Source organism: Sesamum indicum, linkage group LG5, assembly GCF_026168435.1.
Source record: "Sesamum indicum cultivar Baizhima isolate 11 linkage group LG5, ASM2616843v1, whole genome shotgun sequence".
Taxonomy (NCBI): domain Eukaryota; kingdom Viridiplantae; phylum Streptophyta; class Magnoliopsida; order Lamiales; family Pedaliaceae; genus Sesamum; species Sesamum indicum.
In genome coordinates, this window is record NC_142661.1 from 3,167,298 (window position 1) to 3,192,424 (window position 25,127).

Below are 25,127 nucleotides of genomic sequence, written 5' to 3' on the forward strand. Positions count from 1 at the left end.
AAATCCCTCTTACCTTTTGAAACAAGCATCAGCTGTTCTTCCAAAATGCAAAACGAAGCAACCCAACCTCCTCCAGGTCTCTCTCTCTCTCTCTCTCTCACACACACACACACACGCAGCATAGAAAAAGTAGACCAATAGATATGCTTGTGAACTGAACTTATCAGTGTGAAATTTGGGCAGCAGGTTATCCAACTGAGAATACACCAACTGGAAAGAAGAAGATGAAGTGCTGGCAAAGAACCAAGGCAAAAGGAGATAGGGGCTTCATTGAGGGATGGTAAGAGTTTCCAACGCCAATTTCATATCAATATATAACTCCAAAAACTACCTTAAGATCGATTATCAAAGAACACAGTATTGATTAAGGTTTCTTCGGTTCTTGCAGCCTGTTCGCGCTATGCTGCTGCTGGCTTTGTGAAGCATGCTTTTTGATTAGACTCCGGCATAGCCCACTGCTCAACTCATGCATCTGTTGATATTGTGTTGGTGGATCACTTTGCTGTAGGTTGGCTTTGAGATGTATAGTTCTGTTGGTCTTTAGATCCTTCTGGTGCATGTTTCTGTCTTCAGGACTATGTAACTAAATGTTATGACTATTACAATAAAGCTATTTCAAACTACAATTTTCATACTCCGTTCCTTCACAACTGCAATCTATTTTGCCACAACAAGTGCAAAAAGAAGACATGTTTGTAAGCAGCCAACCATAAAAGAGGTAAACTTCTGCATTAAAACACCAAACAGAAACAGTCGGGCCAAAGCATAGAGAACACATGCCCTCATAGTATTACAGTGCAGTTATCACACACATTTACCCAACAGTTATGTGGCTTTCGTGTTGCCAAACGCTATATTTATGTTTTGTACATTATACGTCCACCGCCTAAGATCTGCACTCTCTCGATGCCCACTCCGCTTCATACCTCCCCAGCGAGTAGGCTGTTGACGGAACCTCCATCAAATGGAGAGGATCTGGTTCAATGCCGTAGTCTGTCAGTGGTCTGTGTTCTAGGATATCGTCGTGTTCTTTAACAAATTCCGGAATCTCGACTTCTCCCTTCTTTATGTCTTGCCAGAGGTATTGAAGGCGGCTTACGTATTTAATTTTCCAGTATAAGCTGAAATTGAACCAGAAAAGCAGTGAGCACTGAATAATAACCACGACTATTGCCCTCATCATATTGCTGTGTCTTGGAAAATTCAAGACGTTGATCATAATGTAATCCAATAAATGAATAATATTAGCAGAATACCACGGATAACAGATTCACTTTGCAATAAATCATCACCAACATTGTTCAGAAGCCACCAAAGGAGAACATGAGAACATCCTCTGATATCATCTCTTTCATTTCAGGCATGTGCATTTTTTTATTTGCTTTAAATGTGAAACAAGCAAATTTTGTGTTTAAGAACGCATGCTTGGTGACTACTAGTTAAAAGACTTACATCGAAAATTATAGCTACTCAGTATTCAATAGGAGTCTCTTGAAGAAGAAATGGCAAGGATCATGTCAACAGTCATAATGGCCTTTAGACCACATAATTTACAGATTACATGGATTTTGTGATAATTTGGAGTAAATGAAATTATTATTTAACAACTCACCCTCCACTTAAAAGAAATCTCCCAAGTGTCGCAAAGACGAGCCTTGACCGTAGTCCAGGATGAATGAAGTACACAACTTGAAGCCTATCTTTATAGTCATTTGGTAGTTCTTCATATATCCATCTAAGGATTGTGATGCCAGGCGAGTTGTCCTCCTTCTGCACAGTACTATGCATGTACACGATACAGAATGGCCCATCTGGGACCTCCGTGGAAATCTTATGGAAGACATACTTTTTCAGCCTTTCTCCAGTGATCACAGGAGCTGGATATATGTAAAGGATCATAACAACACAAAAGCAAGTATAGAACACAAATCAGTAACAACTTAATAGTCTTAAAAATGCAATTACATAGTTTTAGGTCGTTATACGCTATTTTGTCTAAAACTATCTGCATTACCAGACTCCTGAAGTCTTTTAAACAACTACATTTTCTCTCCTTAAATCTCCCATCTTAACCATCAATCATTCAAGTCCTTGCATGACTGATTGTTGCACAAACAGAAGCTCCAGAGTACAATTCTAGCTGAGATGTCAAAATTGAACTGGATTACAATTTACATGGAGAAAATATCAGTCTTGCTTCTATTACACTCTTAAAGGTAATCAAGTCCTCCCTGTTTTTAGAGGCGTGTTTTCAACAATATCAAGTTAAACCCAATGCAAACTCTAAATTGCCTCTCTACCAATTCGTTTATCACAAGAACTAGTTCAACCGAATCCCACAGGAAATGCATCAAAACACCCCCTCTCCCCTTAAAAAATAGCACCTTGGCACACTCTCCAACTGTTACTCATGATGTATGCTAAACATATAAACTGTATCACCTTCTACAAAGAGTTGAAGGAATAAATATTGCATCTTTCTACAGGGAGATCAGCTAGACTTCAGTCTTCCTCAATAATATGTCTATATAACCAGCATAATACAATCCCTATTCATTCTTTAATTGCTTCAAATTTCCTAGCCCAATTACTGTCCTTCAAGCGAGAAGGATCAATCTTCCATCCATCAGTGTATACGATAAACAGAAGAGTGTAACTTTTTCAAAACTCATGCTGCAATTTTGAGCTACAAATAACCTAAAACCTAAAACTAAGAAACTGAAACCGCTCAGTTCCATTTTTTTTTTCTCTTTTTTGGGTATAAAGGAAATAGTAAACAAGAAACTCCAGGAAACAAGAACATAATATAGCGAGAATTACCGGGGAAATACTTCCCGACGACACGCAAGATACGGTTGCCCGCCTTATCAGAACCACGCTCGAGACGCAAGAACTGCAGGGCGTCAAGGTCGGAGAAATCTAAGTTTTGATCGTCGGCTGAGGGAAGATAGGAAGGGCAGTCATGCCAGTTGTCTTCCTCCGGCGGCTGCGGCGAGTGAGACAAAAAGGGCCGGGCGTCTATACCCAGATCCGACGCCAAAACCATCACGGAGAAGTCATCCGACGACGAACTCGCCATTAGCTCGTTCTCTATCGGCAGCTTGGGGAAAGCGAAAGCTGATGAAAGAGATAATATCAAGATTGCAAACTTTACCAAAATTAAGTAAAAAAAACTCATATTATGGTACAAATTATTAAATTTTAAGGTAAATTACACTTAAACCCTAAATATACAAAATTCTTTTAGAAAAGTTATAAAATTATATTTACATATTTTTCAAAAATTCTTCATTTACGCTTGACATTCTCTCGTTAGAATTTGAACTAAAAATATTAATGCTAATAAAAAAAATTATATCAATTTTTAATTTTGACGCTCAATTTATATATTTATATATATTTTCGTACTTATAAAAGTATAAATATAATGTGTATATATGAAGTGAGGTTAATATTATTATATATTTTTTTTAAATATAAAATTATTACATATAAAAATTATATATAATTTTATTTTGTAAAAACCAGCATTTTTTGTCTAAACTGTGATGAAGTCGGATCAGGTATAAACAAATTTTTTTTGTAAGAATGTAAGTATAATTTTAATTTTTTTTTAATGAAAGTATAATTTTATATGGATTTAAATAAAATTAACCCATACAAAGGCTCCACTATTTCTCAATGCTAAATTGATTTTCTCGTTATATTTTATTTCAAATAAATATAAATAGATATATTATTTAGGAATAATTACATTCTCCTTCTTTGAATTTAGTGCAATTATACCTAGATTTTTTTGAGATTTTTTAAAAATTACATCTGGCATCCCTAAGGGTTGCTTCCATCTAATAAATAAGTTCATCTATTAATCAAAATTCATCAAATTTATTGATATTAACAAAAAATAGGAAAAAACAATCTACATTTACCTCCGATTGACTTATTACTGACTTATGATAAATTAAATATTTTTTTATGATAAAATTATCCTCATACGTCTTTTCACGTTAATGCATATAAGGAAGCATATCTTCACCGTTTTAAAGGCAATTTAGTCTGAAAAAATTATTTGACATGCAATAAGTTATTCGATAATAAATATCAATTTCCATTCAGTTTTTATGTAACTATCAACAAATTCAATAAATTTTGACTAATTGATAATTTATTTGTTAGACGAAAACAAAACCTTAAGAATACTAGATGTAATTTTTTAAAGTACGAAAAATCTATGTGTACGTAATCAGGAGAGGGATGGATAATTATCCCTATTACCTATATAAAATGTCGATAAACTCTTATTTATATTTAATTATTCTATCTGCAATACACCTACAAGAACATAGCAATGTGAGTATGATACAATTAAGTTTTGTAGAACACAATTTCTAAAAAAATGTAAACTTTAAGGGTAGGATTATATATTAAAGTCTCTTATCTAGTTTCGAACTGTAATTCAAGTATACTTGTGCTAACAAATACTTGAGGAAATTCTTTATCAAGAACTGCATAAACCCACTTCAAAAAATCTAATCTTGTTCAGAAATTATGGATTGTTTAGTGCTCAACACTGACAATAAGCTTGAATTTCTGCATTGCGTCCATGGGTTTGTGCCTGAAATCAAGAAAGAAAATCTTGAAAATTTGAGCTTCCCATGCGTCAAAGGGCATTGTTGTGGATCGGGGTGTTCTAGGTGGTGGGCCTGCAGGACTTGCAGTAGTTTAGCAAGTTTCAGAGGCAGGGCCTTCGGTTTGCTCGATCGATCCGCTTCCCAAGTTGATTTGGCCTAAAAATTATGGAATTTGAGGTCATGGATTTGTTGGATTGTCTTGACACGACGTGGTCTCGTGCTGTAGTTGTGGCTAATAGAGAGAAGAAGGCAAAGAGAATTTTCTGTCTTGGTAGGGACATTCTGCTGAACTTGATATACATGCCACCAGAAGGGTTTTCGACTTAGAACCTCGTTACTGCCATCAATTCTTGTGGTCTCGGTTATTTCTTCCTGGCCTCATACTTTTTGGTCTATCCCTTTTCTCTCACGATTCTAAGGCAAAAGGCGCTGTTCCTTTGGTAAATATGTTCAACAACTTAGTACAAGATGGAGAATGAATCTTTGAATTCTTATACTTGCATGTGACACTAGGTGACATAAAGATTTACTCATGATCTTTTGTGCAAATGCCATATCGATAAGTGATATTCATGGCATCTTTTTTGAGTAAAGTGCTTGAATATCTGTGATAGCTTTTCAGGAGTTGTTGCATAATTTGGTTGCAATACCGATCCTTGTAAATGTAGTTCTGTATTATAGTTTCCTAAGATTGCAAAAGCCATTGAAGTTGAAGGAGCATTGTTTACCATAAGTCATTCTCTCTAAAAGTTTTGATGGGGATCAAAATAAGTAATTCGCTCTGCGATTCTACAATAGACTCATTGTCCTATTTAGCAAACGAGATGGGATATTTAGGCTGTTTGTTAGGAAGAAACAGTCCCCAATGCTTCTCAATTTCAGGGCTCTTCTGGTTCTCATCAATCAAGTCAAAGATGTAAGTTTCAATAGGTTTTCCAGGTTTTCTTGGGGTACCCTTTCTGACACTCTTGATCAAATTTGAATTGTAACTCCTTGCATTGTCAACAGTTGTTGCTGTTCCACCAGCCGACGGCCATCCAGTTTCTGTAACAACAACTTCCACGTCTCCACCTACCTTTTGCAATGCTGCATGGGTTGCATCCACCATAGCATCAAACAGATTCTGGTACTGGTACTTTCCGTCTCTAACAACTATCGAAGGAGATGTAAAGAGTGCATAATCCAGATGAATGTCATTGGGGTTACTAACATATGCAAAGTAAGGGTACACATTGACAAGAAAAGGGCCCCGAGTTTTCGCAAGAAACTGAACTATAGGATTGATATACGATGATTGGATTTCAGGTCTGAACGCCCCTGCAGACGGAGGATAGGACGTTCCAAGAACTGCAAAGCTCAAGGCAGTAGAAACCTTCACTTTTCCCCCAAGCCCAAACGCAGAAATGGCGTTGTAGATATTCTGCATGGCTGGAACAACACTTGGTGCAATACCAGCACTTCCACCGTCCAACGGGCTGATCTCATTTCCAACTGCTATGTATCTGAAGTTCACATTTTCATACTTGAGAATGTTGTTCCGAACCCAAGATTTTGCAAGTTTGGCATCTGATGCTATCCGTATGATGTCCTCATTTGCAACACCTACTATGACTGAAATGTTGATGTTGCCTTGAAGGGCTTGGAGAACTGATGGGTTCGGATTGTAGAGACGGATCCTCTGAATGTTGTATTGGTTGCAGAGAGCAAGCACTTCTGTTGCTGGTGGTAGATCATCGCCAATAGTGCCGTAAGAAGCTCCTATCTGAGCATCTGCACATTTGTTTTAGCAAAAAATATTAAGAAATTTGCAAGACAGACCATGAAAATATCTGTGTAAACAAGAACGAAAACAGACACAAGATCACATAAATTTTCGTAGTTGGACGAATGCTCCTTTGTTTACTTCAACTGTCAGCACTTATCAACTATTTATATCAGAACGTGTACAAACATTATAAGAATTTGAATACCGAACTAAACGTAACATCGAGTCAGACTCCATCATACTTGAAACATAAAATTGTTTCAGAGTGAAAGATTGACAAGAAAATATGAAAAGGAAAGGGACCTGTTGTGTGTAAGCAAACAACTGACAATACAGTTATCAGCATTCTAACAAATGCAGCATTCTTGAAACATTGCTTTGTCATTGTAATAATTCTGACAAAGAAGCAGTTAAGACAATCTTGTATGCATACTCAAAGCACCTCTATACCTCTTTTTATAGTCAGATAATGGCAAAGCCTCATTTGAACAGAATGCAGAAACATTGATTGTCATTTGCCATTCCTCAGATGCTACAATACGCACACATTTAAACATTATGACTTGATAATTACATGAAAGAAACCTAAGTATAGTCCAAACACAGTTTTGGAAATAAATCCCATCATAACCTAAATAATTTTGTTCTTTTCTATTATTTCCGTATATTTCTCAAATCTGAAATTTCATTTTTAAGATTTATATATTTTAGAACAAAATTTGTATATATAGATATATATTTAATAAAATACAAAACAAGATCTAATATTATTGAAAATACAAAATCTGGTTGACTTGAGTTATGATATATCAACTTATTAATGTTAAATTATTTAAATTATTTGAAAACTTCAATATTTACTTAAGACGTGCAATTTTTTTTAAAAAAAATTAAAATTGGTAAATTTTAATTAAAAATATTATAATGAATGTAAAATAGTTTAAGAAAATTAAATTGATTTATAAAAAAATTCAAAACAGCTTGAAGCACTTTCAAAATATTTTGTTGCTTTGGACTTAAAAATACTTTTTAAATAGTTTCAAAAGCAAAAATGGACATCCAAACACATGTTTCAAAGTCAGAAGCGAAAACGTCGCAGATAAAAGTCAAATCTTGAACACTTTTCCTCTTCATCTTCTGCTCTTTCATTTCACTTCACAAAATGCACAAAAGAAAAATTAATTATAATTCTGGCGTTAGTTAAACAAGAACTATATCGTCGGCGACCGGCGGCGGCAGCTCCACCCCAGACCCTTCCCCTGACCCACCAAATTTCGACCTGGAAAGAGACAGTCTTCCTCCTAATTCTCCAGTTTTATTTCTCAAGAAACCTGGAATTTTTGTGGGCGTTTGTCGTTTTGCTTGTTTAATATGTGAAAATGTGAAGAGGGTTTGGTGAATTTGATTTTAGTTTGTCTCTGTATGCTGTATCAAGAAATCTTTTCTTGTTTGGTTCTTTTTCTAGTTAGCTGAATTTAATTCAATTTAGTTCAAGATTTGATTTTGTTTAGTCTTGCATTTGGGGGTTCTGAGGAAATGTTGAAGAAGTAGAGTGTATATGTTTTGGTACCCATGGAGCTTCACGTTTTCCAGGTTTCTGCATTATCTTGATCACTTGAAAATGATGTCAACTTGAGATGTGTTGAATGTATTGAACAGTGATGGACATGACACAAAATTATCTGACTTGGAGAACAAGACTTAGATGATGCATCAACAATAAATAATGGAAGCTCTGTACCACCACATCCTGTTTCGGAAGGTTTTGTTGTTGGAGAGCCAACGAATGGGCATGTAAAGGAAGAAGTTGTCAGCCAACCAAAGAGGGGAGCAAAGATTCACGACTTTTTTTCTTGGAATTCCGTTTGGTGAGTATTTGTCGACCTAGAGTTTCGTTTTGTTTCCCTAAAGAACTACTACATGTCTCTGCCCTTGGCTTTATTACCTTGATCCACTTGCATTTCTGGATGGGAATATTCAATTACAGGATACACTACTTCTTTTGGCTCGCTCAGTTGATTGTCAAAGCAGTTATTCTGGAAACTATGTTTTTCATGGGGTTCGTAAGCATTCTTGTACTTTAGATAGCATGATGATTGAATATATAATATGCATATTCCTTGGAAAAGAGTCTAAACTAAAATAATGGCCGTGAAGTTAAAGTAAGAACTATCTCAACCAACATGATGCCGTTAGAATTGTAATGAACTCAATATTGGGTGGTCCGGCTCATTCTTGTAATGTAGGTTCGAGGAAGTACAAACTGAGGGAGTTGGGGAAAATTTACGTTGACATAATTGTGCTGAAATAATATGGTGTGTTCAACAATGACTTGTGAATCTGAGTAGTCAAATAGTTTTTGAAATTTCTGTATGTCCCATAACAAAACATTCGTTGTGTTCAAAAGGATTGGAGGACAATTACGAACTAGTTGTTTCAATGTCCAAATAACTGATATTAAAGTTTGTCACTCTAACTAGATTGTTGTAAGCCAGGTGGGCTTGTCTTCAGTGGGGGGCTTGTTGGCTTTATTTTCTCAAGAAGCCCTGTTACTTAAACGACCGGTGTGCTCTTTGGAGGTGCTCTTCTGGCCCTCAGCACTCTTAGTTTGAAGGTCTGGAAACGAGGAAAATCCAGCTTCCCCTTCATACTCGGTGAAGCAGGTGATAACTATTATCCTTTTTAGAAATTATTTCCTTCTGAACATCCTATCAAAAAAATATAGTCAGATTCTTTATTTTTCACCAGACCTCCTTTTGATTTGAGCAAAATGGTAACTAACGCATTCTGTGTTGAAAATGCTATGATTTGAGAATAAGGTTAATCGAGGTTCTTCCTGTTATTTTTCGAATACGATATGGATCTGTAGGATAAGGAGATATAATGTTCTTTGGAGCGTTTCAAGATAATTGCCAATATATATGATTATATATATATATATATATATGTCTATACATGTTTATATTGTTATATATCTAAGATGGATTTAATTTGAAGAAAACTAAATCTCCTGCTGCTTATTATATTACAACTAAACATGAAACATCGACATCATTGCAGATTAAAAACTCTTCCCCACAGGCTTTAATATTGTCATCAGGTACTGCAACATCATTTTACAGCTGTAGATTTACCGAATACTTCCAACTTTTTTCCGTATCTATCTTGTAACATTCTTCTATTGCTTAAATGTCTTTGTGCAGCAATGTTGTGCTTCTACACTTACGTGGTGAATATCCGGAGGTAACCCTCGCCAAAGAAGTTAAAAGACTTCCACACCTGTTGCGTCATCTTAGGCCTCCAGTATACAAAATGAGGCAATTCTCAAGATTACTCAGAAAATTCTCTCTTTTACCAGTGGAGGTGAGTCTGTACGGTATTGAGATCACAATTCTCCATTTCAAGTATTAAGATGTTAGAATATAGATTATAAAACCTTACCTTAATGAAATTGTTATCAGGAGTGTATTACCAGAAACCTGTCTAAACAAACGTGGTGTTGTAGCCCAGTTTGAGTTATTAACACGAACTTGATTGCGTTATTGTGCTTCCACGTAATTTTCTGCAGTAATAGCCAAATTGCAGTGCTAGCTACTGTTGAGCCATTTCCCGACAGGATTCTGGAATTATCATTTAGAAACCTTTTATAAATTGATCGCAGTACAATAGTTTAGTTCAAAACGTCCGTTGTGCAGTCCTACTTGAGCGTCCGACTCAATATCAACTTTCTTTCATTTGTCGGATCTACAGCTCGTGGGACATTTGTTATGTGGGATTCAGAGATTAATGCCTCAGGACTGTGTTAGGAAACATACATACATACTATAACACGATAGATTGCATAGCTTTGTTAATTGCATATGCAAGAATGATAGATAGATTTGATTAGGGACACTATCATCGGAAAAGAATTGTCAATTTTGAAAAATCCCTGCCACACATTTGAAGGACCCACAATCCGCCTTACTTGATGTATGGTGGAGATTTCTGAAAATCTGTAAGAGTACAACCCAATTCTTGGAGCCCTAAAAATGGAATTTCTTTTGTTGTACTTTTAGGGGGTCTTGTCATGTTCTCCACTCAAACTATGGATTTTGTGGTCGAAAGAAAATGAAGGAGAGGAGCTTTGGAAAATAACATATGTTCATGATTTCACATTGAAAGTAATTTCTTTTTTTTTTTTTTAAAAAAAAAACATGTAAATGTTTCTTGAAGAATAAGACTATTTCTGTATCTCTTTTGTAGTTTGAGTTATAGTATAGTTTATCAATTATAATGGTAGGGAAAAAAAATAAAAGGGTGTATTTTTTTATTCTTATTTGTAACAAAATTGTTAACGATGATACGATAAATTTATATTATGATGCTTATTCATATTATAGCAAACACAATAAAATTCTAAATTGTGTTTCGAGTTCATGTAATACTACGATAATACAATGATAATATAAATGACGAGTAATAATATTAATAATTCTATGTGAAAAAAAATTGATTTGAAAAGCGCAATCATCTATTGGTTTGACGACCTATTTTATACATATGCGAGTTTGAATCTTAAAATTTTAAATTCTTTAAAATGAGTTTGAGTTTAAATTTATTTATTTTTAAATCCAACTCAATTTTTTTCAAAAATATTTCTTTCGCATGCGCATGCGCGCACGTAAAGACGCCAAAAAAGTACAGTTCAGACTAGATGATCAATTAATGGCAGGGAATAAGTCTAAGGGGTCAATCAAGTTAAAACTACTAAAATTGATACTTGACATAAATAAGCTCACCAACTTGCACTTTGTTACAACAACATACACATAATGGTGGGACAAAAGCCAATTTAGAAGCACATGGGATCACAATTTCATTGAGGTCTCAATTTGATAATGAAAGAAAAGAACAACTCAATCTGTGAAACAAAAGTTCGGATCCCAATTAAATTTGATCATATCAAATTAATTATATTGTTAGTATTATTGTGCGTATCTGTTCTATGATTAATTATTTTTCTTATTTAAATTACGGATCAATTGCACAACAAAGTGTGATTCACTCGTTATGTGATTAACTTGAATTTTTACTGAATTTTCAATTGGTTAAATTAGATCAGGGGTACAAGCTAAATATACCTAGGGCTCCTTTTTGGCACTTTTGGTCTAAAATCATCATTATCAACGCCGAGGCGGATGAAAAATACTTATTTCTTGGTAATTTTGGTGATGACATAATCACGTTTTTCGGTTTAATTATGTACTAATTCCTCTTGGCTCTTTTTTGTTTAATTTTAAAGAGTGGAATATGAAGTAATGATGGATGTGAACTTTTGGTTTGGAGCAAATTCAAGAAACACAATCATAAATAATACCATTATTTTTAAGTAATGACAATCACAATTAATCACCACTAATGGAATTATAATATTAGCAAATAAAGATTGTTATTTTGTGGTACTCCTACTATTCTTTGCTCTCATCATAAGGGTTATAGACAAATGTGAAATAGACAAATATGTACATATATTAAATTTTACTTGAATTCTAATTTTGGGGATTAATTCTAGGGTTTATAGTATCCTCATGAGTTGAATACTTACATATACATATATATATATATATATATTATTGTACTATAAGGTCAATTTAGGGTAAATTACGTCGACACCCGTGCATCCCTTAGAAAACATTACATTAACACCCCTCAATGAGTGTATCTATCATTTTGCAAAAAAATGGAGATGTTTGTGTAATTCAGCCTAATTTCAGGAGACGTCAGTGCAAAAAATTTAAGTATATCTCGTTCTCCCCCCCCCCCAAATTTAAAACTCACTTCTTTTGTCGTGAAGTAGAAATTGAAGAATTATTAAATTTGGAGTTGACGTAAAATTATAAAGGATGATCAAGAATAATGTTCCGATATTATTTATATATAGTATAAATTTAAGACTTGTTTTATAAGTAGTATAGATTTACCTCAAATATTGTAGAAGAATGAATATATATACTTTTATGATACAAACAACAATGACAGATAAAAGCACAAAAAGTTGAAAAAACAAGCAATGGATAAACGATAAAGACATAAAATCCTTACTCTTACATGTGTAAAGATTAAAAGTAAAAAAGGAACATGATTAGAGTAGAATGTAAGTAAGATAGGAGACAACTTTCTTTCTTTCTTTCTTTCTGTTTTTTTCGGGATAAATTAGGATATATATATATAGAGAGAGAGAGAGAGAGACAACGTTGTAGGAATTATTTGTGTTGCTTTTAGTATTCTGGGTTTCATAACTACGTCTGAATTATAATAACCTTCTTTAAAATTTGATATAATTATAAATATATTCTCGTTGTTTGAAAATTTACAAATATCTTCCTATCTTAACGTCCGTATACCAACAAGTGCACTCCATTAGCTAGCCTCTATTAAGTTTTCATTCAATTTTTATGGCGAACTATTCAAAATACCCTTTTGAATTATGAATATTTTATTAGATTGAAAATATTATTGTGGACTAATATACTCTAATAATTATATACTTTACACACCTTCAATCTCTTTTTACGTTTTTCTAAATGCTTTTTGTGAAAGGATAAAAAAAAAAAAGGGTAAAGATATAAGGGTAATTGCTATATTTATCCCTAAATTTTAATTTTTGTCTCAATTTTATCCACTGACCCGGCAAAAATGTGGCTTGAGTTTGACTTTTTGGATGGTAAAATGATCAATTTAAGTTTAATTTTGTCACTTTAGTCCCTTATGTTTGTAAAATTATCAAATTAGTTATTTTTTGGATATGGCGCATATGATGTGATTATCTTGCATGAAAAATAATTTTTTTTGAATTTTTGTGAACATAATAATAACGTATTGTTTAACTTAAAATAAAATAGTCTCTCTCGCTCTGTCCTTTTTTTTTTTTTTTTTCTTTTCAAATGTGACAAAACAATCAAAATTATGAATAAAAATTTTATAAAACTTATCTAATTTTAAAATATAATTAAAAAATTAAGTCGTTTTTTAATTTTAGGAGTTAAAGATAAGTCCAATAAAATTAAATTTTAACAATATTTATTAAATAACAGCTATGATTTTGAAGAAAAAATTAGTGAAATGTACAACATATCAGTATAATAAAATATAAAAAAGTCATTTTTTCGTCTAGAAAAAGGATTAATTTGATAATTTTACAAACTTAAGGGACTAAAGTAATAAAATCAAACTCATTGACCATTTTATCCTCCAAAAAGTCAAAACCCGGCCACATTTTCCTCGAAAAAAGGTTAGAGGGACCAAACTGAGGCAAAAACTAAAGATCCTTAAAGTCAATAAATAAATTTGAGGGATTAAAGTGATTCTAAACGAAAACTTAAGGGACTAAATATAATATTTACCCAAGATATAATAATAATTTTAACTCACCATTTAAGGCTACAAACTTATTCTCAATTTTAGGGAATATTAATTTTTCAAACAATAAAAAATATTTATAATTATGTCAAATTTCAGAAAAAAATACTTTAATTTCCCATTTATTCTATATCTTGTCCACGTAAATTTTACCAGCCAAAAATTGAACCATATATATAGTTCAATGTGACATGGATTCAATCCCATCTTTTGCAATAGCAATGGACCACGACGCAATGTAAGCATTATTTTTTTTTTAATATAACGGTTTAATTAATATGTTAATATTATTAAGTGTAATAAACAAATTATATCGATTCAACAAATAACTAAGAACAAACAAATTAAAATAAATTACAATGACCTCCCATGAAATTTGGCATAATTACGAATATTTCCTTGTTATTTGAAAATATATAAATACTCCCTCCCTGATGTTTGATGAAATTATGTAATCCTTGGATGAAGGTATAAAATTGTAATTTTGTCCTTACTGTAATTTTTTAAATAAAAATTAAAAATTTATAAAAAAATTGGATTGCGTGGATGAAAATTTTTTAAAAAATTATCCATTTAGTCCATAAAAAAATTACAAAATAATAAAAAAGAGAATTTTGGTCAATTCACCACAAAAAGTGGATGGAAACCTAACGAATTGGGCTAATTGTTAGACGATCGTTGAAAACAGGCGATATTTATAATTTTTCAGACAACAAAGGGGTATTCGTAATTATGACAAATTTCGGGAGAGATCGTTGTAATTTACCCAAAAAAATATAATAATTCATATAAAATGAGATAAATACCTACACATCCAATAAAACTCGATCGCATGAATTCATAATTGCAATAGTGGTTTGATTTCCACCAAGGGGTTTACACCAATTAGCAGCATGCTCGTACGGCATCATTGCATATATTTTATTGAGCAAAGATAGTTGAATTTTTTGGTCAATATAGTGGAGATATTGTGGCTACAATTATACACATTTCAAATATATTCAAAAGAGGTATATTTACTAAATGACAAACATATAATTTTCTAAATATTTTTTTTCAATTAGCCCAAAGGTTAACTATTTTTGCATTAATTATTAGGTTAATTATATTTAAATTTTCTTTCAAAATGTGAAATTATATCTTTTTCTCCGAAAAATTTTAGTGTAATTAACCTTTATATATTTAAAAAAAAAAACTATAATTACCACATCATTCCACCATGCAAAAGTACATAGATTAGGCTCTGGGGCTACTAATATTCTTCGCAATTATAAAATTTGATTTGAGCTTCGGAAGGTTGCTGGAAAATCTTTCGATAACGTGTATGTATATTACATGTTGACCACAATAAAAATTGGGTTGAAGAGTCCTTTATATTGTCGACGCTACATCAAATTAATAGTTCACTGTACGCACATTTCTGACATACACAAACCAAAAATTGGTCATTAAAATCGAAATTCATGTTCTTAATCATTGGTTGTTTGTGCACAGCCCACAACCAATCAAGAGCTACAAAAATCATATGTTGGCCAATATGGTTGACATAGTGTATCGATCTAGTGCGATTATGTTTCACCCAACTTGCTCTTTCTTTTTCCTTTCAACAATGCAACTAGGGAGACATTTGTATAAATTTAAGTCTCAAACCTAATTTTGTATTTTGGTGTTTTTAGTATTTTAATTATTTATGATTTTGATCTTTCAGTTGTAAGAGTTTGTAAAAGTTGCTGGAAAAAAACATGTGCCAGACGTGTTTTCTTTCTTTTAATTTTTAGCTTTTGTTTCTATTGGTTAATTTTTTCCAATATGGGAGCAAAATTTGGGTCCTGTATTTTTTGCAATTTGACGTTTTAGTCTTTTATCTTTCTAGAATAGTAAATACGTCCTGTAACTTTTAATTTTTTTCTCAATTTTGGTCCATTAAATTGACAAATGGCAACATAAGCCCTAAATTAAAACGAGCACATGCTTTTTCTGGCATCATTGGCAAATTTCGGAGATTAAAAGACCAACTTATAAATTATAGGACTAATTTGCTATACTAGAAAGATAAAGGACCAAAACACCATAACGCAAAAGATACGGGACGGAAATTGCATCTAATCATGTTTTTTTATTATAATTAAACTCTAATAAATAAAAAATAAATAAAGAAAAAAGGAATGACCCTTGTGAGCTCACATATCAAAATCTATGTTATTGACTCCACATTCTTTTGTTGAACAAAAGGAATCTATCTTTAATGGAGAGTCTATTTCAAAGAAATAAAGTATTAGGCACAATCACACATTTTATTGTGCAAAAGTAGTGAATGAGACATAATACTTTTATTTATTCTCCCTTTTTCATTTTTTGGTGGATTATGAAACTTGATGCTACATGTGAAGTTGTCTAGACAAAAATATACTAATTTTAATACGTATAGATCCATAGTATAATGTATTTTAGTTCAGAATTTTATTGCAAAATATATAGTACTGCATCTCATACTTCGAGAAAAATTATACTTTTGGGCTCACATGATAGAGAGTGTTGTACTTTTGGTCCCATAGTTTACAGGCTTAGCACATTTGGTTTCATAAGATAAAAGTTGAAACATTTTTGGTCATATATGATAAAAATTGCGGCACATTTGCTCCCGTAGAATAAAAAGTTATAGCATTGTTTCTCCCAAATGCTGCAACTTGTTAGCCTATGGGGTTAAATGTGCTAAGCCTGTAAACTGTGAGTTCAAAAGTATAACTCCCTCTATCGTGTGGGACTAAAAGTACAATTTTCTCTAAATTTTATTTAATATGTATATAATATCTTCTTACCAATTAAAGTAATTATAAAAGAGCATCATAAATCAATCAAATCGATTCGCCAAAATCGGAAACATGTTGAGAGAAATAATGAAAATTTTCTTCACAACTTGCATGTGTAGCTATTTTTCTTGTAAGAAATAATGAAACTAGTGCAATAAAGTTGTATATGTTTGATAAGATGTAAGGTGCAAATTCTATGAAAATAATTGGCTATTTTTTCCCAAATATGGATTTTGAGAGATTGACAAGGAAGGCTACCAAAATAGAAAAAGATATTGACAAATGACAGCCACATACCATGCCTTGCCTCTTAACATTCAGATTAGGGCAACAAAGACTACTTGTCCTTTAATTTGAGGGAGCAACATTATAATATTTCTGGAAATATCGCATTTTTTATCTTATATGTTATAATTTTTTTCGATTTAATTCAATTTGTTACGATTTTTTTACATTGCATTTCAAAGTCAGAAATTTTTCATTTTTAGTCCTCATGTGACTTTTCTATTCAATAATTAACGAAGAAGTCACGGGACCGTTATTTCAAACACGTGCTGGACAAACGGCCCCATAACTACTTTGTTAATAATTGAACGAAAAAGTCACAGAGGACTGAAAATGAGAAAATTTCTAACTTATGGATCCACTGTAATAAAATAGCGACAAATAGAACTAAATTAAATATTAACCTAATATTTGGAATTAAAACTGTGATTTTTCAAATATTTGTCATAATTATAATTACTCAATTGTTATTTGAAATATTACAAAAATCTCCATAATATTAATGGTCGTTTAACAAATACTCCTTCATGACAGCCCATTGTAGGAGGATTTTTCTCAGACAATCGTTAATTTTTGTGGATTTTTATAAATTTTTAAATAATAAAGAATTATTTATAATTATGAAAAATCTTGTAAGAACGTCCGCTATAATTTACCCTATATGTACACCTATTGATGCTTGTTGCTACCCACTTGGGGAACTTTTGCAAATATGTTAACATTTAGTTGAAATCATATTGGTCTACTTTAGTGCTGCAATTTGGGACTGCAAAGCAAATTGATCTTTGTGGTTTCTTACTAGACTCGCTACTCTTAACTACTTGTCTTTATAATACATTTAAATATTTTAATGTGGTGGTCCAAGTTATTGCATTGATGTTTTGTGCTCAGAATTTCACTGCAATGAGACAATCTCTATGGTAATATTTAAAGATAGTCCAAAAGCTCAATCATAAGATTGGATTATAATGTTGGTGTACACAATTACAAACATGGTATCCTTGTACTATAATTACTAGACAAGTCACTTTACAAACTTTCGTGGATAATTTAGAATTATGTTGTAATGATACTCTCTTTTGAAAGTTTTGTCGTTGAATGTTATCGACCCAATTCTTTAAAAAATACTTGTCGATAATCTATTAAAGTTTGTATTTAAAAATTGAGTACGGACGTTACGTGTCCAAAATTCTAGTGTATTTCTCATTCCCTATCATTTGAATACATAAAATTGATACCAAAATTCAGTGGACAACATCCTTTTCTTTTTATTTTTCATTACAACATACTTATGTGTCACCATTTAATTATGCTGAAAAAGATAATGCGGGGGATACAAAATTAAGCATGCATACGGACAATTTTATTACCTATGGGACATATGACTTATGGCACATCTATATTTCATATATAGTTCGCACATGGTTTATTTTTAAACTTTATTGACAAGCAACGAATCTTTTAGTGCAATAACACCAAACTAGCCTAGTTCTCTACTAGATCGCTTATTCAACATTTCTACTTGGCACGTCACCTCACATCGTACATTATGCATATTGTTACTAGGGCTGTAAAAATCGTCAAGTTATAATGTAAGGATTAGTAACAACTTCAAGTCTGTCAAGAAATACGGCTCATATCCACATATGTGCACATGATGAGCATATATATATATATATATATATATCCATGTCTAGCAGCATGCAACACACTTTTAAGTGTCTCCCTTTGCAAAGACTTATCTTTTAGTTCGTACGTTATCTCTTGAGATTCAGCTTTTATATCTCAAAAGTAGATATGGCATATCATCAACACTTGTGCTATCAAGAAGATTTCACTTCATCCAAACTAAAAGAAAACATCTTTTCCTTCATTTATGTGGTTTACTATGCTTGTGTATTTGTGTATTGGGACACAAGCACAGTCATACATAAGTAGATAGACAAATTAAAGGAGAAAATATAAGAGAAAGAATATATATATATATATATATATGATAATTTTATTCTCGTCCATATTAGTTGTTGACACACAATTGCCAACTTTTGAAAATATCAAGAAAATAGAGAAATATTTTCCAAGGTACTTATTAGAGTGTGGAGCCTCACCTAACGTTATACTTTGAGTTAGATATTCAGATCCAATTCTTGTGAGCGTAACGCCTTAATCCACCGATAGGGTTCAAGGGCTAGACACTGAAGAACTTCTTTGACATAAAAACTACATACTGTATGGATTTACAGACGTATGAACATCCTGCAGACCACGTAAACTTTATATCTTCCCATGTTTACTTTTGCTTCCAAATTTTGCAAATTATTTCATATATTTCTTGTGATTTTTAAAAGACTAAAACTCATATTCAATCGTAAAACGGTAATAATAACGGTTTAGTTTACACATAAACACATTCTAGTCATTCGTGGTTTAAAATACTTTAAGTACAACGGCAAAATGTCAACGGAAACACTTTTTGGTGGCAAGATCTAGTTTTTATGAAATTATTTAGTTTGTTTGGCATGAAAGCATCCAGATTGTTGTGGCATGAAATCATTCAACTTTCTATAACAGTAGTTTGTTTGGCAAAGACAAGCAATCACACTGAAATTTTACTAGTATTAAATTGGGGAATCAATTATACTTGTCACAATATGTTGGTAACCTTTTTTAGTGTTAATCCCCCCCCCCCCCCACCCCCAAAAAAAAACATTATTTCAATAACAGAAACATGAATAAGTTGCAGATTTTATTGAAAAAAGGCAAAATCTTGACATTTTACGTCGTTGTCCAAAGCATTACATCCTCATATCTACAGCCATATCCAACAACACACAAATTAATCAAGACATGAGGGAAAGAAATATAGGCTTGAAAATTTGGCCATAAATTGCTAGCTTGATATCTCCTGTCAAGAATTGATCTTTAAACTTCCTTATCATTTGTAGAAAAACACTATATGATCAGTCTTTATAAGAGCATAAAGTAGATGGACCCAAATTTTCCATGTCTAGTACCAATATCAACATAATTTTCAAGTGATAAAACTTCCCTTGAAGATCATTTCATGCATTCACAAAGACTTCAAATACAAATGTCGTATAAAATCATATACAGAATTATGCCTGCAAGCACAAATCGCATAATATCAAACACAAAATTATGCCTGCTGACATATGATATGAGCGGCCCGTCCTATATTTTTATACATCAATGTAAAATAAAATGAAATAGTATAATGTCAAACGCGGAATTATATCTGCGTTCACAAATATATATGAACGGCCGTGATGTATTTTTTCAAAAAGGGACTTCAAGAACATAGTATTTCAGTCAAAGTAGATTGGCAAGACAAATAATTGCATGTAACAAACATGACTTTCTTGGTGTGTCTAACTCAACTTTGTTGTCTTAACAGTTACTTATCAAGAGAAAAAGGCTAGGAAAAGAACAAAAACATTAGGCAGACAGACTACGTTAGCCAAACTTACAGTATTTGCAAAAGAGGGTAATAGGTAAAACAAGAAACTGATGACATTTCCTGCTTCATTCATCAGTGTCTGAATGCATGGAGATTTTGGTAGGGGCCAGCACGGAATTCTTGCAACTGTTTTCTTGCAGCATATGTGTACAGTGGTTAAGAAAATTGACAAAGGTAACATGTGAAGAGAAACTTCGACGCCGCCAAACGAGCCTTTCAGGGCATCTTCCTGTTGAATAGCTATCACAAGAGTGAAAACAAGAAGAAAAATTGATGGGTCATTGGCGCTCATAATTCATAATTCAAAGAACCCCAAGAAAATATGAGTGAAGAAAGTCTCTTAATAGGTTTACTAATATATTTGCTCCAAGTAGTTCAATAAACATGTCAATTAAATCAACAATTCTGCTCTTTTTTGTATTATTAGTAAAAAAAAATTCATGTAAGTTCAAATTGTTTTGGGAAAGTAAAGTTATCAATTTCTTTATTATTACCGTATAGGCTTAAATATATCGGTGGTCTCCTCATTTAAATTATCGGGTGTTTTTGTATTTTAATACTAGTCGTTGTGGCACGTTGTTTCAATATGTATATAATAAATAATCTTTTACTCTTTAAAATATATTATAAATAAAAGTAAAATATATAAATCAGTGCATTATACTGATAAAAAGAAAGAAAGAAAAAATAATAATTTATCAATTAATATAAATTTTGAAAAATTGAATAAGTTAGTTAGTTTATCATGAATGGCATTTTTTACTTCACAAAAAGTTGGTGCGGTGGTGTCATTAACAACCGTTTGTGAGTGTGGAGAGGCTTTTTTTTTATATTAGTATAAATTTTGGGCTAGTATTTTGGTCCAACATCTTTTTAATATTCATGATTCTAGTCATTTTCTTTGGAAGTTCACCCTTTTCATCATAAAGATGCATATGCTTCTCACTTGACATTTTAAAATTGGGGGTTTTGTTCCTATTAACTTGTTTCTACAAGTATTTTTGTCTTTTAACTTTTTAAAGTAGTATTTTAGTCCTTATTTTTTTTTTGTTTTTGCAATTTCAATCCTTTTCTTTTTGCCGAAGTTCACCCTTCTCAGTAGTGGAGATGAACCCCGACGAACAAAAGGACTGAAATCACAAAAATTAAAAAATATAGGACCAGAATGTTATCCTAAAAGTTAAATGACAAAAATGCCAAATGATCTAAGTTACGATACCAAAAAGGCATTTAATCAATGTTGTATATTACAATGAGCTTTCTTGATGTTTGACATAATCAAATACAACTAGTGTTTGAAAAATTAATAATATCTTGATGTTTGATAAAATTATGTAATTCTTGGATGAGAATTTGAAATTATGTTTTGTATTTTTTTAAAAAAAATTAAATAATTATAAACAAATCTGACGATGTGGGTGGAAGGAAAAATTGTTCACTTAATCCATAAAAAATTCTTAAATTGTAATTAAAGTCCCAAAAAATATTTTGATTAGTTTACCACAAAAATTGAATGATAACCTATCAAAAATTAACAGATTGAACTAGTTGAATGACCGTCAAAATTATGGGACATTGGTGATTTTAAAATAACAAAAAAATATTTATAATTGTGTCAAATTTAGAAAATTGATAATAATTTACCCTTATTATTATTGTTGTTTTTTCCTGGCATATAAACTCCATGAAGAAGTAGGAGGTGTGCTGAAAGAAATCCTCAATCACCCCATTTCAAACAAGAGAGCACATCATATGCACTTTAAAGAATCTCTTCACAGTCTCAGTCCTCCAATCCCACCCTAACCCCACCCCAAGCCCCCTTCCCTTTAAATTCTCTTCTGTATCATGCACTTCTGAGTCTTTTTCTTCACCACTCCATTCATACAGAAAGAGAAGGATTAGGAAGGAAGAAAATTTATTTTTTCCTCTCATAAGATATGTTCATCTCACAATCTCATACCATCTTCAGGCAGAAAGCTACAGGCCTAACACTTCTACTTGTTTTCCTACTTGGCTTCACAATTAATAGAGACTATCTTTGTTCTGACCACCCTTTCACCACCCCTACAATATACCATAGCTCGGCCCCATCAACGTTACGTTCAGCGATGGCAAAGATGACGTTTGACGGGCACCTAAGTTTCGACCACGTCGAAAATGCAGCAAAGGACTTTGGCAACAGATACCATCTCATGCCATCAGCAGTTTTACACCCTAAATCTGTTTCTGATATTTCTAACATCATAAGATATATTTTTGACTTGGGCTTAACCTCGGAGCTTACCATTGCTGCTAGAGGCCATGGCCACTCGTTGCAAGGCCAATCACAGGCGTATCAAGGTGTTGTTATTGATATGGAATCACTACGGGTGCCAGAAATGAGCTTTCACATGGGAGAACACCCGTTTGTTGAAGTATCAGCAGGAGAGCTTTGGATAAATATTCTGCATGAGAGTCTTAAACGGGGACTAGCACCGAAATCCTGGACCGATTATCTTCATCTCACGGTTGGAGGGACTTTGTCAAATGCTGGAATTAGCGGGCAAGCTTTCCGACACGGACCCCAGATCGACAATGTCTACCAACTGCAAGTTGTCACAGGTTGATCATTACTTATCCCACCTGTGATAATTTCTTGAACCGTTAGATCAGTATAGGATGATGCTATAACGTAAACTGCTCCGCACATGGGTAGAACAGTAATTCTTTTTGTGTTGCAAGATACTTGTGTAAGTTTTGCTTTTCTTGGTGTACAAGATGCATAAGATCAAATATTCTGTGCAGGCAGAGGACAAATGGTAACCTGTTCAGAAGAGGAGAATACCGATCTTTTCCATGCTGTTCTTGGTGGATTAGGACAATTTGGCATAATTACCAAGGCTTCAATAGCTCTAGAGCCAGCCCCAAGAATGGTCATTACCTTTTTCAATACATTTCCAGGATATAAATCACTTCATAGGATATTCTTACAACTTACAACCTGTCTGTTTTCTAACAGGTTAAATGGATAAGAGCACTTTACTCGGACTTCTCGATGTTCACCAATGACCAAGAGCACCTCATATCTTCGGCAAACACTTTTGATTACATTGAAGGGTTCGTTATTATAAACAGAACTGGTCTACTGAACAACTGGAGATCATCTTTCAATCCCAAAGATCCGGTCCAAGCCAGTCAGTTCACTTCTGAAGATAGGATTCTGTTTTGCCTAGAAGTTGCAAAGTATTTCACTGCAGAAGAGGCCGATCACATTGATCAGGTGAGCCTTTCTGATCCATATTAGTCTCTTGCAATTCAAGAGTTCTGCTCAAGGTTTCACCTTTGTAAATGGCCACGCAGGATGTTGATAACTTGTTATTGGGACTGAATTATGTTGGCTCAACCCTCTTCCTGTCAGAGGTCACTTATGTCGATTTCCTGGATAGAGTACATGTCTCTGAAATCAAACTCCGGGAGAAAGGGTTGTGGGAGGTGCCACATCCATGGCTGAATCTACTTGTTCCAAGAAGTAGCATTCATGAGTTTGCTCAAGAAGTTTTTGGCAACATTGTCAAAGAAACCAGTCACGGCCCTGTTCTGATCTACCCGGTCGACAAATCTAGGTACTAATCCTTGGACTGACAGTCAGAAAGAAGAAGATGTGATTCTTGTACTGATATTAATAGCATTCTTGCATGACAGGTGGAAAAACAGGACATCATTGGTAACACCCAAGGAGGATGTTTTCTACCTGGTTGCCTTTCTATCCTCGGCAATACCATCTTCAACAGGGAAAGATGGCCTCGAATCGATTCTAACCCGGAACGACAGAATTCTTGATTTTTGTGCAAGGCCCCATCTTGGAATCAAACAGTATTTGCCTCATTACAGCACTACAGAAGAGTGGAGAGCACATTTTGGCACTCAATGGGATGTTTTCTCCAGGAGGAAATTGAGTTATGATCCCCTTGCGATGTTAGCTCCTGGACAGAGAATTTTCAGAAGATCCCATGCCTTTTGACAACAGAGACATTGAAAAATAACTCCCTAAATGATGCTCAAGGCACATAAATGAAGCCTATTAAGTGTACATAATTGTAGAAATTTACGCGCTTTTTACTCGGGGAATCTTCCCATCAGAAAGGACAGAAGAATACTAGATTTCAAAGTTTCACTATAAAGTATCAACTTTGATCTAAGACATAAGTGATGCAATGCGCTCTTAGTGCTTTCAGAAACTTACCACCACAAGTACACAGAAAAGTTTTAAATTCACATCTAAAAAGCAGCATGAGGACATCAGACACGCACATTTTCGAGCCAGAGCTGGAAAAGTTACAATCCAATAAGTAAATAGATGCAAGAAATGCGAAAAACTTTTACTCTAACCAAGTTCATCCACATTCAACTGATTATGGGAGGCATCATCGCACACAGAATGTGATTGGTTGTCTTATTAGACTGTCCACTTATAGTGCATTCTTCGTGTAAACTAGCTCATTTATTACCGAACTTGGTGTGAGCTAGAATTTCACAAGAAGCTGCTGGAGGGTGTCAACCATGAAGGAGGCAGTGGCCGTGCCTAGATTATACACAGGAGCTTTGCAGGCTTTGATACGGCAGTGGAGGCGAAGAAGTGGATCGATTGGGTCTCAACAATGTGCAAACCAATTTGGCCATGGTTTTCTGAAGTTTGATAGTTAGCCACATTTGTCACAATTTATTGTCTTGGTCACAAACTCACAAGTGACTTTAGATGGAAGGATCTCCACATTTTG

At 33.3% G+C, this 25,127-nt stretch overlaps 3 protein-coding genes and 1 pseudogene across 4 annotated transcripts; 2 read left to right on the forward strand and 2 right to left on the reverse strand.

Moving 5' to 3' along the window:
• Nucleotides 1–710: 710 nt before the first annotated feature.
• Nucleotides 711–3,155, reverse strand: LOC105162565 (SEC14 cytosolic factor family protein / phosphoglyceride transfer family protein). Its single transcript, XM_011080623.3, has 3 exons — nt 2,821–3,155; nt 1,613–1,877; nt 711–1,121 (listed from the first exon to the last, which is right to left on the reverse strand). Exons 1-3 carry the CDS (start codon nt 3,077–3,079, stop codon nt 887–889), a joined length of 759 nt encoding a protein of 252 aa, XP_011078925.1. The 5' UTR covers nt 3,080–3,155; the 3' UTR covers nt 711–886.
• A 2,230-nt stretch (nt 3,156–5,385) lies between these two features.
• Nucleotides 5,386–6,911, reverse strand: LOC105162616 (glucan endo-1,3-beta-glucosidase, basic isoform-like). The gene is made up of 2 exons (XM_011080691.3): nt 6,839–6,911; nt 5,386–6,401 (listed from the first exon to the last, which is right to left on the reverse strand). Exons 1-2 carry the CDS (start codon nt 6,909–6,911, stop codon nt 5,440–5,442), a joined length of 1,035 nt encoding a protein of 344 aa, XP_011078993.1. The 3' UTR covers nt 5,386–5,439.
• A 552-nt stretch (nt 6,912–7,463) lies between these two features.
• LOC110011977 (protein FATTY ACID EXPORT 1, chloroplastic-like) lies at nt 7,464–9,938 on the forward strand (annotated as a pseudogene). Its single transcript, XR_016065552.1, has 5 exons — nt 7,464–7,473; nt 8,034–8,264; nt 8,892–9,059; nt 9,457–9,496; nt 9,600–9,938. The product of XR_016065552.1 is annotated as a protein FATTY ACID EXPORT 1, chloroplastic-like (transcript).
• A 12,150-nt stretch (nt 9,939–22,088) lies between these two features.
• Nucleotides 22,089–24,492, forward strand: LOC105162564 (cytokinin dehydrogenase 1-like). Its single transcript, XM_011080622.3, has 5 exons — nt 22,089–22,971; nt 23,155–23,282; nt 23,369–23,629; nt 23,710–23,972; nt 24,052–24,492. The coding sequence occupies exons 1-5, from the start codon at nt 22,308–22,310 to the stop codon at nt 24,368–24,370; spliced, it is 1,635 nt and encodes a 544-aa protein (XP_011078924.2). The 5' UTR covers nt 22,089–22,307; the 3' UTR covers nt 24,371–24,492.
• The last annotated feature ends 635 nt before the right edge of the window (nt 24,493–25,127 follow it).

What these genes read in the sequence shown, in the direction of transcription:
- LOC105162565 (XM_011080623.3), bottom strand. Translation starts at nt 3,079, where the DNA reads ATGGCGAGTTCGTCGTCGGATGACTTCTCCGTGATGGTTTTGGCGTCG. An exon ending in CGTCGGGAAGTATTTCCCCG is followed by an intron (nt 1,878 to 2,820) that starts GTAATTCTCGCT and finishes ACATATATCCAG; the next exon opens with CTCCTGTGATCACTGGAGAA. An exon ending in AGATTTCTTTTAAGTGGAGG is followed by an intron (nt 1,122 to 1,612) that starts GTGAGTTGTTAA and finishes GTTCAATTTCAG; the next exon opens with CTTATACTGGAAAATTAAAT.
- LOC105162616 (XM_011080691.3), bottom strand. Translation starts at nt 6,911, where the DNA reads ATGACAATCAATGTTTCTGCATTCTGTTCAAATGAGGCTTTGCCATTA. An exon ending in CTATAAAAAGAGGTATAGAG is followed by an intron (nt 6,402 to 6,838) that starts GTGCTTTGAGTA and finishes ACAAATGTGCAG; the next exon opens with ATGCTCAGATAGGAGCTTCT.
- LOC105162564 (XM_011080622.3), top strand. Translation starts at nt 22,308, where the DNA reads ATGTTCATCTCACAATCTCATACCATCTTCAGGCAGAAAGCTACAGGC. An exon ending in TAGAGCCAGCCCCAAGAATG is followed by an intron (nt 23,283 to 23,368) that starts GTCATTACCTTT and finishes GTTTTCTAACAG; the next exon opens with GTTAAATGGATAAGAGCACT. An exon ending in AGGCCGATCACATTGATCAG is followed by an intron (nt 23,630 to 23,709) that starts GTGAGCCTTTCT and finishes ATGGCCACGCAG; the next exon opens with GATGTTGATAACTTGTTATT.